At 40.4% G+C, this 15,454-nt stretch overlaps 1 protein-coding gene across 2 annotated transcripts in view; it reads left to right on the top strand.

Annotated features, from left to right (window-relative positions):
• Nucleotides 1-286: 286 nt before the first annotated feature.
• KDM3B (lysine demethylase 3B) overlaps nt 287-15,454 on the top strand; it is a 47,483-nt gene continuing 32,315 nt past the window's right edge. For both annotated transcript variants that reach the window (XM_058034608.1, XM_058034607.1), the window contains exons 1-8: nt 287-511; nt 4,018-4,185; nt 6,524-6,637; nt 7,114-7,219; nt 8,643-8,767; nt 10,177-10,245; nt 11,167-11,742; nt 14,117-15,359. In XM_058034608.1, the coding sequence (XP_057890591.1) occupies nt 341-511; nt 4,018-4,185; nt 6,524-6,637; nt 7,114-7,219; nt 8,643-8,767; nt 10,177-10,245; nt 11,167-11,742; nt 14,117-15,359 (2,572 nt within the window). In that variant the 5' untranslated portion in view covers nt 287-340. The remainder of the gene's footprint in view (nt 512-4,017; nt 4,186-6,523; nt 6,638-7,113; nt 7,220-8,642; nt 8,768-10,176; nt 10,246-11,166; nt 11,743-14,116; nt 15,360-15,454) is intronic.

Genomic DNA, 15,454 nt, shown 5'->3' with positions numbered 1-15,454 from the left:
TCTCCTATGTGTTTACATCAAAATTTAGGTTAAAACTCCTTCATTTCTGCGATAATTCCAGGTTTTGGATTTGGCGGTCGTGTGGGATTCTGCCTAGGCAAGGCCCACCCCCGCCGACGAGCCCTCCCGCTCCGCCACGAGGCCCGTCCCTCCCCACGGCCCCTCGGACCGCCCGGGTCCCGCCTGTCCCGCGCGGGGCCTTGTGGGGCCGGGTCGATCGCGCAGTGCACGCCGGGACGGCGGCGGGCGGCGCTGAGGCCCAGCGCGGGGCAGGAGCCTCTCGGTGCCTCGGGCGGCGGCTGCGGCCGGAGCGCTCGGGCGGTGGCTCTGCCCGGCGGGGATGGCGGATGCGGCGGCCTCTCCCGTGGGGAAGCGGCTTCTACTGCTGCTGGCGGCGGGGCCGGGTGAAGGCGAGACGGCGGGGTCGGAGCCGGGGCCTGCGCTGCCCGCACGGGCCTGGCGGAGCGGCACCGTGAGGGCCATGAGCGGAGCGGTGCCCCAGGACCTGGCGGTGAGGCCCGGGGCGAGAGTGGGGTACACAGTACCGTGGACGGGGCCGCGGGTCGAGCCTCCCGTGAGGGCTGCCGGCGGTCCGGGCTAGACTGGGGGCGGGCGGGGTGCTGCGGCCGAACTGTGCCGGCGGCCTGAGCCCTTCTGCATAGCCGGGCCCGCCGGACGCGCTCCGGGGCTGGAAGCGGCGGGTCCAGCCTGCGACGAGCGCAGCGGCGGAGCGACCGGGCAGATATGTGAGGGGTCCGGTACCGCCGGTGCGCTGGTTGGAAGTAACATAGGTGTAAAACAAATACGTCTGGGACATTTCTGCTGCTGATGGATATGTATGTATATAACCCCAATGCGTTGTTTTGGGTTTTTTTTAGGTTGTTTCGTTTTGTTTTTCCGCCGGGAAGATGTTAAGTATTCTCGATCACCGTGAATTATATATGAAAATACATATTGAGTGCTGACTTTTGACTGAGGCTCATCCATTCGAGTTTTTCTCAGGTTTTGTATTTAGTTGTAGGAATTTGGGCTTCATGTAATGTATTTAAGCACTCTAGCATTTGTCTGGATTTTTTCTAGTATAGCTCAGTTAAACGTTTGGGTGGAGATCCTAAAAATGTATTGGTGGAGTGTCTCTTTGCATGTGTCGATTCTGCAGGTACTTGCTTTAAGTGCTGGCATGCTTTGGAGGGCTGTGTCTGATTTAGTGTCACATGGTAGTAGGAATGAGGTTCTATGTTTGTGAAGAGTTTTAGTTCTCTTTATGATCAGTTTTTTAAAAATTAGTAGTTACCATAAGTTTTTTGGGCTTGTTTGCAGAGTTCCAGATTTGAGCTGTTACCTTGACATCTATCCTCTAGTGTTACTGCTTTCTTGTCCTTGTTCTTAGAACTGCACCTATGGCTGTCAGTACAAAGCAGTGTGCTAGGTTTGACTCTGCAAATTGGGTGGGCCTGGCACCCTATGTCTGCAGTTGAGAGCTGCGGTTGTGTACTCTAGCTGCTGCCTAACTTCTTCAAGGAAGAGGAAGGAAAAGCCCATGCATAAAGGGTTTCTTCAAAAGGGAAATGTGTCAAGTGTTTGAGATTATCTGAATTGTGAAAGTGTGTCGGGGCTAAGATCCAGCTGAAGAGCCGCTCTTGTAGCAGACTGCATTGGACACGTGTGTCATCAGTAGTCTTGCATTTTCATTGGTGTGTGAATTCATTACCTTCATTCAGCACTGCAGTTCTCTCCCCAGCTCCTTTCATCAGTACCCTTCCACTTAATACTGTTTCAGGGGTGTAGCTGTCTCTAAACAGTGTATTCTCAAAAATCTATGCAAGAACTGTAAGATGTGAAATGTGTAAAATAGTCGAGGCATAATTTAGAATAATGTGGGACATTCAGTGTTTTCATGGACTCTTCCATGCATAATGATTGCTGCTGTGACAATGGCAATGATATGCTATTGGAAAAGAGTTCTCTTTAAAGTAATTCTGTCAGACGTGATGAGTTGGCGGGCACCAAGCAGTCAACCACTGTTTAGGAAATACTCTTCTGAGGTAACAATGTGGACTAGGTGTGATAAAGGCTGGGAAAAATTTATTTTCTACTCTTTGGTCTACATAAGTCTGTCCTTTCTCATAGCATCCTGCAAGGATGGTATCAATTGCTAGCCTGTAGTCTCATGTTGGGCTTATAGAAGTACAAAAGTGCAGTTGAATATCTGCGCCTTTCTAGGGCAGAAATCTTGGGAATAGATAAGAAGTATAAAACTTTAATGTATGGGTTTCATTGTTGGTTCTTTTTTTCCTGGTAGAGTAAAGCTTCTGAGAGATCTTTGGGTTTTTTCGCCCTGTAAAATTTTGGTTACAGAGAGTAGATCTTAGACCTTCTTACTTTGATATAATGTGGAGTAACCTAATTGTGGTTAGTCCACAAAAAAATACATATAAAGGTCAGTCATAGTTTTCATCCCATATTCAGAGCATCTAGAAGAAATTCTGAGGAAAAATTATGCTGCTATTAGAAAACAGCTTTGCCTCTTCTAAATGGAAACAGGCATTACCCTCTTTCTCAAAATGATTACTAGAACAGGATCATTAAAGACCTTTTGGGCTTTATCTCAGTCTGTTCCTAATATTGTAAAATTGCATGTTAATGGGAAAATAAGTCAATGTGTCACATGAAGGGCAGTACTGCTTTTCTTATGTGGAATAGAAGTATGAGAGATCACTGTTTTAATGGATAGGCAAGCTCTATAATACCATAAAAGTTAGGAGGCCTGGGACACAAAGTGTTTTGAGTAGGGACTACTGACAAAATAGCATAAATATAGTATTAAGAAACCTGTAGGCCCACTGAAAACGGAAAGATGTTCAGTCTAATTTCCACTATATTGCTGAAAATTGTTTAAGTGGTGGAAGGATATCTTGGAAGGTCTGACACTGTTTCTCAGCAGGGCAGCTTAAGCAGTAATGGAGTTCAAGAATTCATCAAGAGAGTTACTTCATATTCTTCCCTTGGGGTTTGACCTTTTGAGTCTGGGGGGAGGAATGGAGTAGAGGAGTTAAGTGGTCTGTAGTACTTCTTTTAATATGGTGTATTGGTAAAGCAGAGAGTTGTTTGTCTCTGGTTAGCCTTGTTGCTTCCCAGGGATGGTTACAAAACCCTGTTTTGATAGCCAGCTTAAAGTGTTCCTTAACTGATTAGTAATTTTTTGCTGTTCATCGGACATGTTTGATTATATTTGGCAAGTGTGTAAGTTCTGTAGATGAGAGATTGGAATGTGACTTTTCTAACAGATAATAGCTCCAGTTTTTAGGACATGGAATGAGATTTGAAACCTTAGCATTCTTGCTGTGTGATTTCAAATTATTTTAACAGTTGTCCTTTGTGATAGGAAAGAAAAAAGAGAATGATAGAATAGTGATTTAGATTTGTAGTGTGTATAGTGTGGTTTATATTGTTACACTTGTAAATAAGATTATTAAAAATCTAGCAAGTAGGTAATTCTGGGTAATCTCATGCCATCCAAAATATTTGCATTTGTTCAGGGAGTTTAATAACGTACAAGACAAGACAAAGCTTCCGATTTAGAATGGGTTTTGCAAACACAAACCCAGGCTGAAGCATTTAGTTCTGTGAATGTCAGTTAACCATACTGATACAGGCTGTCTATTGAAGTGCCAGGTAATAGTGTTGAAATTGTCTAAAAAAATCCTACTGTGAAAGAGGCTTGCATTGAGTCATCATCTGTATTTCGGGATGAGCAATTTTCATGTCTTTAATTTTGTATAGGAAAACACAGCATTTGGAGCCAGTGATGTATGTTTGGGCTTAAATAGTTTTTCATAGGTTAGTGATGGTTAATTTGATTCCTGTAGCTATGTAGATGTATTCTCAGTAATAACATTGCGATACTTACCCTGATTTTTCTTACTAAAATTGTGGTCTCATTTTCCATAAGGATTATAGGAATCTTATTTTCTATTAAGTGTCTGAAAAGAGATGATTTTTTTTTTTTTTAATCAGATCTTTGTGGAATTCGATGGCTGTAACTGGAAACAACATGCGTGGGTGAAAGTCCATGCTGAAGAAGTTATAGTGTTGCTGCTGGAAGGGTCATTGGTTTGGGCACCTCGAAATGATCCTGTTATGCTTCAGGGGACTAGAATCTCGCAGGCGCAGTGGCCTGCGCTGGTGAGTATTTGACCAGAAGCCCTTAGATCCTCAGAGATCATCAGCTCCGCTGTGAAGCTCAGTGCTTGGATATTGTACAGGGCACCATTTTGCAGGTTCAAAAATTGCTTGGGGCATGGACTTTTACTAATACGAGTTCCTTAACTGATACTTAATAGTGCCTTTGGGAAGGCATTGGAGAGGCAGTATGCTTCCAGTTCCTACCCCAGAACTTGCTATGACATATTGTACAGAAAAGTGATATTTACTATTTAAAGTTAGTCTCTGAAGAGATGTGTTATATATCTGAAAAGATTATTTTTCCCTGTTTTAAAACCTTGTGTATGTCAGGCTTTTCTGAATTGTGAGAATAAGCCTTTTGGTCTTACGAAGGACTTTCCAGAGCTCTGTATGGTAAAGGCTGTTGCATCAATTGAATAGGCATACCAGAAGGCAATCTTCAGGAAGAGAATGCATGCTGTGCCTGATATATAAACCATAAATTGGCCACTCCTAATCTAAAAAATCTATTTCTGTTTTGTTGTCAGCATTAACTAACATGACGCACAAAATTTTCTCATGTTTCTTGATGTGGTTAACCATATTGCTATTTACATGGCAGTTACATGTCAAGACACTTAAAAACAAAGCCAGTTTATTTTAGCTAGCATATCTGAATATACCCATTCTGCAAACATCTTGATGAGTAGTATATAGTGAAGAGCATTACTTATATATTTCTTCTCTTAGTGACTTCTGAAGAGGAACGATCATTATATGTGGGAATCCTTACCTCATTTTTATGCTGTTTAATTTTTATTATTTGCCCCTTTTGTTTCTTTTGTCCTCCCACAGGCCTTGGACTGTTTGGTACCCTACTCTCTGCTTTTTAATACATTTTGAACATAGATACATTGAAACATTTTTTCCTGTCAAGGATCGTGTGCCTTGGTAGAATTTGAATTTAATGTTTTGAATGGGCATTCAGGCTCAAAGCACTAAGTTCATCACTGCATCTTTCTCTGAGGATTTCTTTTATTGTGCTTGGCTTAAGGCAGAAGAAGACCGGGCCTTTACAGCAGTGATTCTGTAGAGAGTATTTTTTCCATAGGTGAAGTTTGCTGTTGGTGTATTTCCAGCTTGTCTCCAAAAATGAACTCCAGTTAGTTTCATCTGGGAAACTGTTTTTACACAGGATCAGCGTCTTTCAGTTCATTTCCAAATTGGTCAAAATCTGAGTGATTTGGGGGGTGTTACCTTGTTCTGCATGCTGACTGTGTAATTCCAGACTCTTTCCACTACAACTCAAGGTTTATCTGTAGGCTTGCTGAAAAAATGTTTCCATCCCCTGTACTCTGGACAGCCACGTGAGCATTGGAGCTTTCTCTAGGTACTACAGGCCTACTCAGATAACTGCATGGGAATGCAGATTGGAGTTAGTCAAAGCACCAGAGTACATACTTGCAATGGGAAACCAACTGCTTAGCATTACAAAGGGAATGGTATGTTTCAGGAGTGTGGGGGATGGTGCGTTTTGGTTCTTTTTTTTTGTTTGTTTGTTTAAGATATATCACTTATGAATGTGTTTTCATTCTTCATTTTCTCTTTTTTGTAATCCTGTTTGCTTTCAGGAGAGGGTTTTGCATAAGCTGAGTAACTAAATTTTTATATTTATTCTGTTGTGTACGGGAGAATGGAATGTAAACAAACTTGATGAGAGCTGTTAAGGGAAAAATGTCATGAATACTTGTGTTAAAATCATGTAGGTGAGAGCATGAGACAAGTAACACATTTCAAAGACTCTGGTTGTCAACTTGCTCTTCCATCAGCAAGTTATGTTATAAGGTTGTCTGATTCTACTATTACAAGGTTTCTGAATTCACTAGGTATTTTTAAGTGATTTGCTGTGCATCTTGAACATCAGTAATACACTTGCTATGAACTTCAGCTTTTCACAAACCACTAGCCAGGCTATATCTGAAATATGTTAGATAGTTTGAACTATTAACCAAAGCTTTTTTTAACCTTAACCAAAGCTTTCTTTTTTCTTTTAAACCTGAGCATTAGAAGGTGCTTACCTATGAAAAACCAAACACCCCCACAGGTGTTTTCATTTCTTCTTTAAGATTTAGTGAAAAAGTGGATCCAGTTGCCTGTAATTCCTGCTTGTAATGCAAGAATTACTGGCTTAGACATAATGACTAGTATTTTACATTAAAACTCAAGTACTGGGCAGTACAAGTTGAGAGATGACAATTTAAAATTTTTTAAAATCCTGAGTAGTATGAAATCGACTGTTGTTGGCCTATATGTGTGCTCAGTCATTTTGGTAACTTCTTTTTTTTGTTGTTCATCACAGACCTTTACTCCTCTAGTAGATAAGCTGGGGTTAGGCTCTGCGGTCCCAGTGGAGTTTCTTCTGGACAGACATTTACGTTTCCTGTCTGATGCCAGTGGATTACGTTTATTTCAGGTATTTGAACTATGTTCAGTTGAAATGTAAATTTAGCCTTGTGCTATGCTTGTCAGATTAGTTTTGGGGTTTTATTTACTGTTTCAACAACATACCCATCTTTCTCCTTTCACTGCCCTGTCAGATATTTGTATTTGTTTCCCTGCCTTTCAAGGTCCTTACACTGACCTCTGTTTGCATTCAAAAAGTACTGACACTCTCTACATGGTTCAATTGGAGAGCTACCTGTCATTGTGTAGCTGTTAATTACAGTGGAAGTTTTGTCCTCAGAATTTCTTTGAATACACATTTTATAAATACAGCTTTTGCATAGTTAATTCCCTTATTACTCCTGGCATATTCAGTAATATTTTTCTTAATTTTACTTTTTTTATTTTGTCAATCTGACTGCAGTCCAAGAAGAGCTGTTTTGTAAAAACTAATGTTTCTATTATCCAAGAAGACTATACTTTATTAAAACTGTTTGTTTTTGGCAGATGGGAACAGAGAGTCAAAATCAGATTCTACAGGAGCAGCCTTCCCTAAGAGAATCTGTCAATGCGCTGATCAGTGACCAGAAGCTTCAGGAGATATTTAGTAGAGGTGAGGCGTGTTTTCTTTCTCAGAGCTACTTTGTTGTGCAGCCGCTGTAAGGCTACGCTGGAATTTGTGAAGGGGGATAGTAACAGTATCTGTTACTATTTCATTTGGAGGTCAATTTTCCATATTTTGCAAGTCCTTTACAAAGTAACTTTATTTTATCACCGATACAGGTAAGCAGTTGCTTAGATACAACCAGAAATACCTACTGGGAATGATCGCGTAAGGTGTAGTTAAAGTAGGGCAACATCTGTGTATTTACAACTTCCCTATTTTAAGTTTTACTTTTGAATTTTTAAAGTATTGGTCCTTTTCTGTGGTTCTGTTCTGTAACTATGGGAACTTTGAAGTGAAGTTCCTTTGTAGCTGCTGATCCTCGGAAACTTTGCTTGTAATAGCAATTCAGATTTTGACGTTTTGATAATTAATACATCAGTTGTTTAAGTTGAATATATGTGTGGATGTGGCTGGTCAGCATAGAGTTAATATCTGTTGTCTGGATTGTGTATTAGGGTTAAGCCTGATTGTGGCTTTGGTTGTCAGATTTGGGTCATCTTGGTCAAGTACTAAAATAATTTCTATCCAGAGTTCATGTGCCAGAGAGCCACCCTACAGACAGGCCACTGTCTTACATCTGAAGGAAGATGTAGTTCTTCATGGGAATTTGGTGCCTTTTGGTCAGATAAAACGTGTGTTCATAGAAGTTCTGAGAACAATACTTTTTTGATGAGCAAGTAGCTTAAGAATTGTCCAGTTTGAAGCCTTCTTCTAAAGTGCCTAGTTCTGGCTGTGTCACATACAGGTTGTTGCATCATGTAGATTTTGATGATCCAAGATAAGCAGAGGTTTTATTTTGTCTAGACTTAGGGTGGGAGGAAAGCTCAGCATGCTGATCTGGAGAGCAAGGGCAGGGTGAGAGGAAACCTTTCTGTAGATGATCTGTTATCTGTATGAAAGAGCTAAGACTGGTTGGTTTAGAGATGTTGGATATCCGAATATATGTTTTTACTCTGAAACTCATAGCTTTTTATCTGGGATTTGAAACATCTGGGCTAAGTCAGAATAGTGGGACTGTTCACTGGATTGATGGTGCATAATTACTAACCTGTAGGTTAGAAAACAAAAGAATTTAGTTAGCAAGGAACCCCCATGTAGCTTGATTTTGTCAAAGGAGTGAGGTAATTTTGGTCTTTCACGTTTGAGTTTTTTAATGTGTAAGCTGTATTCATGAGTTACAGCAATGAGGACCTATTGACTTTTTAGGATAAAATGCCTGCTTACACAGGATTTGCAGGAGAAGCCCTGGTGTTTTAATTTCTTTCCACCTGGAAGATGACACTTCAAGCCCTAATTAAGTGCACAGAACCATTTTATTGTATGACACAAAGCTTGTTTGGAAAATGTCCTCAAAGTCCTTCTTTTCCAGGTCCTTACAGTGTCCAAGGCCAGCGAGTTAAAGTTTATCAACCAGAGGATGAAAATAGCTGGCTCTGTGGTGTTGTGAGCCACCAAGACCCAATAACTCGTCTTATGGAAGTGTCTGTGACTGAGGTAAAAGTATGAAGTGCTACTTTGGTGTTACCCTAAAATACCATTCCTCAATATCTGTATGTGGAGAATGACAGCTTCACCAAAACTTGTTATTTTGGGTTGTTTTTCTGCTTTAAAAGATAAGTAATTATTTGTGTTGTGATTCACAGGGTTTTTTTTTTCCTATTAGGATAACTTTCTTGAAAAAATGATGTCACACAGGCCACTTCTATTAAAAAAAAAGCTGTAAGAGTTTAATTGGAAATTAATGCTGTAAGAAAAAAATATTGGAAATTACTCTCCAGAAGAGAAAGCATGCTGATGCATTGAAAGCTACCTTCTGGGTCCCTTACATTGTGGTTTTCCTATGCCTTCTCTTGGTTTCCATCTGACACACTGTACAAATAGTTTGAAACAATTTTAGCAAAGCAGATGGAGTCTTTATATAAATAAATTTGATTTATATATTTTAGCTCAGACTATTTACTTTTGCCCTGTTCCTATCAGTAAACCTGTGTACAGCACAGAGAATCTGCGCTGCTAGTTGCTGGTTTTTATTATGTGCTTCTGTGCAGTCTGACAGGTAGCTCAGTCTTGCCAGTGGCCTGCTCCTGATAGCTTCCTTTTTCCAGAACAACTGGGAGCAGGTCCATGGTGCTGTCTAGCAGTAGCATGCATCTTGGTTTTTAGATCCCTTCTTGTGTCTTGCACCCACGGCCCCTGTACCCTTTTCCATGTGTAGATGGAATGCACTGAATGAGCAGTAATCTTACACTCTGACTACTGCTATTGCTGGCACACAGGGAAAAAAGTATACTTTGTATGGTAAATCAGCATAATACTTTATAGAGGCATAAAAATTGTGGAGTTATGTGCATTCAGCAGATATGTGCTAGGAAGCACAGAGTTTCCTGTGTACTTACTGTGAAATAGAAAGGAACCTCCAAGAACAGTTACAGAGATTGGATATGCGTTGCTTCTTTTGAGGAGACGCTGATGAGGATACTTGGGCTAAACGGATGTGCTTCTTCCAGTAGTCCTTTCTAGATCTAAGGGGGTGAACATATATGTAACAATGTTAAATGAAATTCAAGAGTTACATTTAATGCAATGAATACCTTTAGAAATGCTCAACAGAGCAAATATACAAACAGTGGTAGGAATCAAATCTGAAAGTTTTTGAAATAGAGAAGGAGCAAAAGGATAGAAGGTAAACTAGAAGGCTGTAGTATTACTAAGAAAGTGACATAGTAAAAGATAAATAAAGATAGTAAAAGGTAAATAAGTAAAAGAAGAAAAGGTAAATGGGAGAGGGCCTGCACAGTAACAGTGTGTTTAAGTCTCTTATGTTGATACTATACTTTGAATTTAAAATTAACCTCTGCTTTTCTTTTTCCTACTTCCTCATTATCAATCTGTCTGAAAATTAGAGTGGTGAGATCAAGTCGGTGGATCCTCGACTGATTCACGTGGTGATGGATAACACTTCTCCAGGCGAGGTAGTACAGCAGTTCATTCAGGTCTTGTATATACAGTGTGCAACTTCGTAAAATTTTTGATGTGAAATAAGTAAAATCTGGAAAAGACTAAAAAATGATGCAGTGTTGACTTGTGGATTTTGGATAATTTTAGTATATTTCCTCTTAAAGTTTGAACAGGAAAATTTTGTTTACCATTTTGATGATCGTAGTTTTCTTTAAGCTATCTTCTTTTTTTTTCAGGCCTGTTTACTAAATTTAGCATGGATCTTAGAGGGATGATCAGTAGCGATGTAACCATGGTGGTTGTACTCCATTTTAAGGTGGAGTGTTGCTGCCTTTTTCTAATAGGATCATTCTGTGCTCCTTCACAGACCTTTTAAGGCATTTCTAAAACTTGCCATCTGGCTGCTGTGCCTTGTAAGCAGGCTTATGTGTTTATGGCATTTCACTGCCTCGATTGAGATGTTCCATTATAATGTTTGAACCTGAATTTTTACCCTAGGCCAAAGGGCAAGCTATCTCCTGCAGTTAAATATTGTAGGCTTTGTGTAATGAACAGAAAGTGTGCCATTCAAAAGAATCATGGGGTTTATGCTTGGAGCAAAACTTAGTGTGCAGGTGGTATTCATACATCACGAAGAGCTTTGTTGGAGTATTGCGTATTTCTCAGAATTGGCTAGGATGTGGTTCATGCTACAGCAAGGTAGCTCAGCTAAAAAATCACTTGTGCAGATCTTACTCTAGTACAAAAAAGACAGGACTGCGCTTAATGCTTGTGTTCTGTGCTCATATATCATCTCTCTTTAGATGTCTCAATTTGTGATAAAGTGTTCCTAAACTTCAGAGCAGTGTAATATATTCTGTTCTAACAGAAGAAAGTTCTCTGAGTGGGTATCTGGATTGTTCTGTTTAATGATTGCATGGCTTTGTCTGTTATAGGGAGGGGGCCTAAAAGCAACTAAATCATCATCTAAAGGGAAAAAGAAGAAGGAAAGCCTGGAGGGAAAGGATGGAAGGAGGAGGAAAAATATATCAGATCCTGGTTGTGATCCTGCAACAAAGAAGCTGAAGGAGAGGGGTGAGGCAGATAGCAATGGTAGTGATGGAGGTGAGGCAAGCAGAGGTCCCTGGAAAGGAGTCTCCGGTAGTGAAACAGGACTGGATCCAAGGGCCAAGCAGTTGCCTTCATTTCTTCCTCAAATTAGTCGCAATATTCGTTTTGCTACTTACACCAAAGAGAATGGCCGAACATTAGTAGTCCAAGACGAGCCAGTTGGTGACACGCCATTGCCCTTCACTCCATTTTCTTCTGTGGCTGGACAGCCATTACAAGTTGGATCTGGGTGTAAAGAGGCAGGAAAATCACTGGAACAGGTTCAAGGCACAGTGACTTCTGCAACCGCAGTTACTACAACTGCTTTGACACCGGCAACTGTGAGGATCTCTGATACCAGTTTGCCTGCTGTTAGTGGACAGGAGAAACTGAAAACAGTCCGATCGCAAGCCCAGGGAGAGGTGAGTAGCTCGTGATCCCACTTGTTCTAGAAAGATTTACATGTTTGCCACAGATGTTCTGCAATATACTCTTGTTAAAATATGTGTCCATGGAACTGAAAAAACTACTTTTTCTCTCATGAGTCCATCTCCTCCCAAAGAAAACCAGTTATCTGACCTAAGAAATTACTCAAAAGAAAATTGAGATAATTGGTGAAGGAGTAGTAAGAGATAACTGCAGCAGTCTTATGCTTATCCAGTCTCAATCTGAGAAATGCAGCTTTAAAATAATGCTAAGCACTGCACTTAATTAATTTTGTTGTGTCATACAGAAGACAGCCCTCTTAAAATCTCTTGCCTTTATATAAACAAATCTGCATGCACATGTGCACTGAATTGAACATTCAAGTTACTTAAAGAAAAAAAGCCTCAAAACCAGAAAAATGATGAGCCTACATTTAGAAGACCTTTAAAAGATGCCTGTCTTACCTGTCTGTGTTACCTGTATAGTAGAAAAAGGAGCCAGTTGCATTGCATACTATATAGGACTAAACCCAAAGAAATAATTAAAATATTTGAGATGAGAGGTCAGTCTGGAAGCAACTTGAAGGCCTTTTAGTTATGCCTTTGTTTACAAGGAAAAGAGTAGAAAAATAAAAGGGAAACCCTGTTAAAGGCAAAATAGAAAACTTCTAAAATTAAATGAAGGTTTGTAAAAACAAAACAAAAATGAAACTCATCTCAGTTAAATACAATAAAAATAAAGAATCTTGCCATCTGCTGTGTAAGTAAAGTGAAGAAAATGGGAGATATGTTAAGAGAGTCCAGTGTGATTGCCAGGAAGTTGAAGGCATTGTTATCATCCCTGTCTTTTGTATTAGATAATGGAATGGGTGGAAAGGTTAGATATTTACCTTGGGATAAAGATTCCTGGATGGGAAGGTGTAAAGGAGGAATAGAATTGTGGAAACCAGGAGTGTTGCATAATGAGCATAATATAATGTAATATGAACTCTTCTATCCTCCACCCCCCCAATAAATAAATTCAGAGTTAGGAGCAACTGCGGATTGTGTAATTGTACTGAGAAATTTTGGTACCACCTCTCCTTCTTTCCCTCTCTCTAGCCCCATATCACTTTTTTAAAACATTAATAATTCAGCTTCAGAGTTCGCTAGCAGGCCATTAGTCCATTTTAAACTATTTTTTGAGGGAGGGAACCTGACATAAATCAGTAAGAGTGTTGTAGATAGTTCATATATGTTACTATTTCAGACTATCTACTGTATCATAGTGTAACTGGGTCCTTGAGATGACTTCACAACCTTTGTTTCCATTCAAATTCATATTCTTTTAAAAACTATTAGAACAGAGTTTTCTAAAATTATTTTTGTCTCTAAAAAGAAATATTGAAAATTCTAATATCTGGAAGAAATGTCAATAGGTTTTTGAAGTTATTACAGCTGTAGATTGGTAATGAGGAATCAGCTAAACGTTAGTATGCAGTCAGGTAGGTGTGCAAGGACACTAGTGACCAGTTGGATGTGTTGCACAGAGTCTGTGGTTTTATTTAGCATGACCTTGAAATAAAATTGTTTTAATGATGAGCAGATTTCTAAGTGGAAACTCAAAGAAAAGGAGTAGAGCTGATCTAAATGATTCTGTGAGGAACTAGTCACAGTATATAATCAGTTATAGTAGGACTGTCAGAATTGGAAAATCTGAACAAGTACCAATTGAGAGCAAGTGAATATTCTATATCACGGTTATGGTTCTAGTAGAAATCTGTCATTCACAAAACTTTCCTGTATTTAATGGTCATAAAAAGTAAGTATTTTGTGCTTAACCTCTACTGAGTTGTTCCCTGGAAGGTTCCACATCCTAGGCATCTGTCTACCTGCCAGCAGATGTGAGTTGTGGGGATCAGGAACAGTTTGTCTGCTGACTGCTAGGGGCTTGCTTTGTTTACTTAACTTGCAAACTAAGATACTGATTTCAGGGGTGCTACTTAAGTAGATGAATCTTATCAGAATGCTCTTGGGGGAGGGTGAAAGATTGGAGGGTATTCAAAAATAGTTTCAATTATGGTTCCCTTTTTGTTGATTTGAATTCAAATTATCAGCAGTTTTACTAACTTGCTTTTCTATGAGTTAGCTTACCTGTCTGGTTCCTCACCTTTGTTCTAAGGTATGATAAGATATTAAGTATTAGTTTTCTCTGTGTCTTCAATTTCAATAGCTTGTGTGTAGGAATCTTTAAAGAAGTAATTGTAAGTCTGCTGGAATTTTTTTTCCCTGATGGGTAAGGAGAATGCTGATAGTACTACGAGATGAACTAAAGTAGTTGTGTTTCAAATAACAATTTATAATGGACTAATGCTTACTAATTTTGTTCCAGAATTCCCGAAATTCACTTTTGGCTTCTTCTGGATTTGGAATCTCTCTCCCAAGTGCTTCCCAGTCCTTGATATTTGGGGCTGGAAGGAGCCAATCAAATGGAGTGATGGCTCCAGAAAGCAAACCTTCTGGATTTCCTTTTGGCTGTGGTACTGGACAAGAGGCTCAAAAAGATTCTGATTCATCCAAGAACTTATTTTTTCAGTGCATGTCCCAGAATCTTCCTTCCAGTAACTATTTCACAGTCATTTCAGAGAGCTTGACTGAAGATGTCTCTAGTCGAGACTCATTCAAGCAGTGTACAGAGAGTGTGGGTGCTGGGACTTGTAAAGGTAAAATTCTTTCAGTGGACTGTAAGCCAGGAGCCCAGTCTGGTAGTTCTGTAGAGCGGAAGCTGCCTGTGGAATCTATGCCTACCCTTACTCCAGCCTTTTCACGAAGTCTGTTGAATACTCGTCCCTCTGATAGCCATGAAAACCTATTTTTACAGCCTCCAAAGCTGTCACGAGAGGAACCCTCAAACCCTTTCCTGGCATTTGCTGAGAAAGCAGAATTCAGTCCTTTCAGTGGCTTTGCATCTTCATCTCAGACAGGGGTTTGTACTCTGTCAACACCTGTGGGTCATAAGGCCACTTCTGGCTGGCCGGAGTCACTCACCTGTACAGACTCTTTAGCTAAGAAGAAAACCTTGTTTATAACAACTGACTCCTCAAAGATGATCTCTAGTGCTTCTGGTTCAACAGCTACTGCTGGTGTTCAAAGCCCTTCCACTGTAGGGAATGGCCGTTCCAGCTCACCGAGCAGCAGCCTGACACAGCCTATTGAGATGCCCACACTATCCTCCAGTCCAACAGAAGAAAAACCAGCTGTTGGGCCTGGGCAGCAGGACAATCCTCTTCTGAAAACTTTTTCCAATGTGTTTGGCAGACATCCACCTACCCTTTTCTCTTCACAAGCAGAGTTTCCACAGGAGAAGAAAGCCCCTTTTGAAGCTGTGAAAAGGTTCTCGCTAGATGAGCGGAGCTTAACGTCCAAACAGGACTCCGACTCCAGTACAAATAGTGATCTGTCAGATTTGAGTGACTCTGAAGACCAGTTGCAGGCTAAGGCTTGTATGAAGGGTATCCCAGACCATTTGATGGCGAAGCTAGGCCCCAATGTGGAGCGCAATGCAGAATTACTGCTGGGTAAAGGAAAGGGGAAGCAAGCCCCAAAGGGCCGGCCCCGCACAGCTCCCCTAAAAGGTGATGACTTGAATGCAGATGATGTTTTGGAAGCACAAGGAGGTGGGATACTGGGTTATCTCCTGTGTAATGAACTGTGTAAACTAACCACAGTT

Source organism: Melospiza georgiana, chromosome 15 (genome assembly GCF_028018845.1).
Source record: "Melospiza georgiana isolate bMelGeo1 chromosome 15, bMelGeo1.pri, whole genome shotgun sequence".
Lineage (NCBI taxonomy): Eukaryota > Metazoa > Chordata > Aves > Passeriformes > Passerellidae > Melospiza > Melospiza georgiana.
Note: the sequence above shows the minus strand (reverse complement) of the source record. Positions and strands in the feature narration are given on the sequence as shown.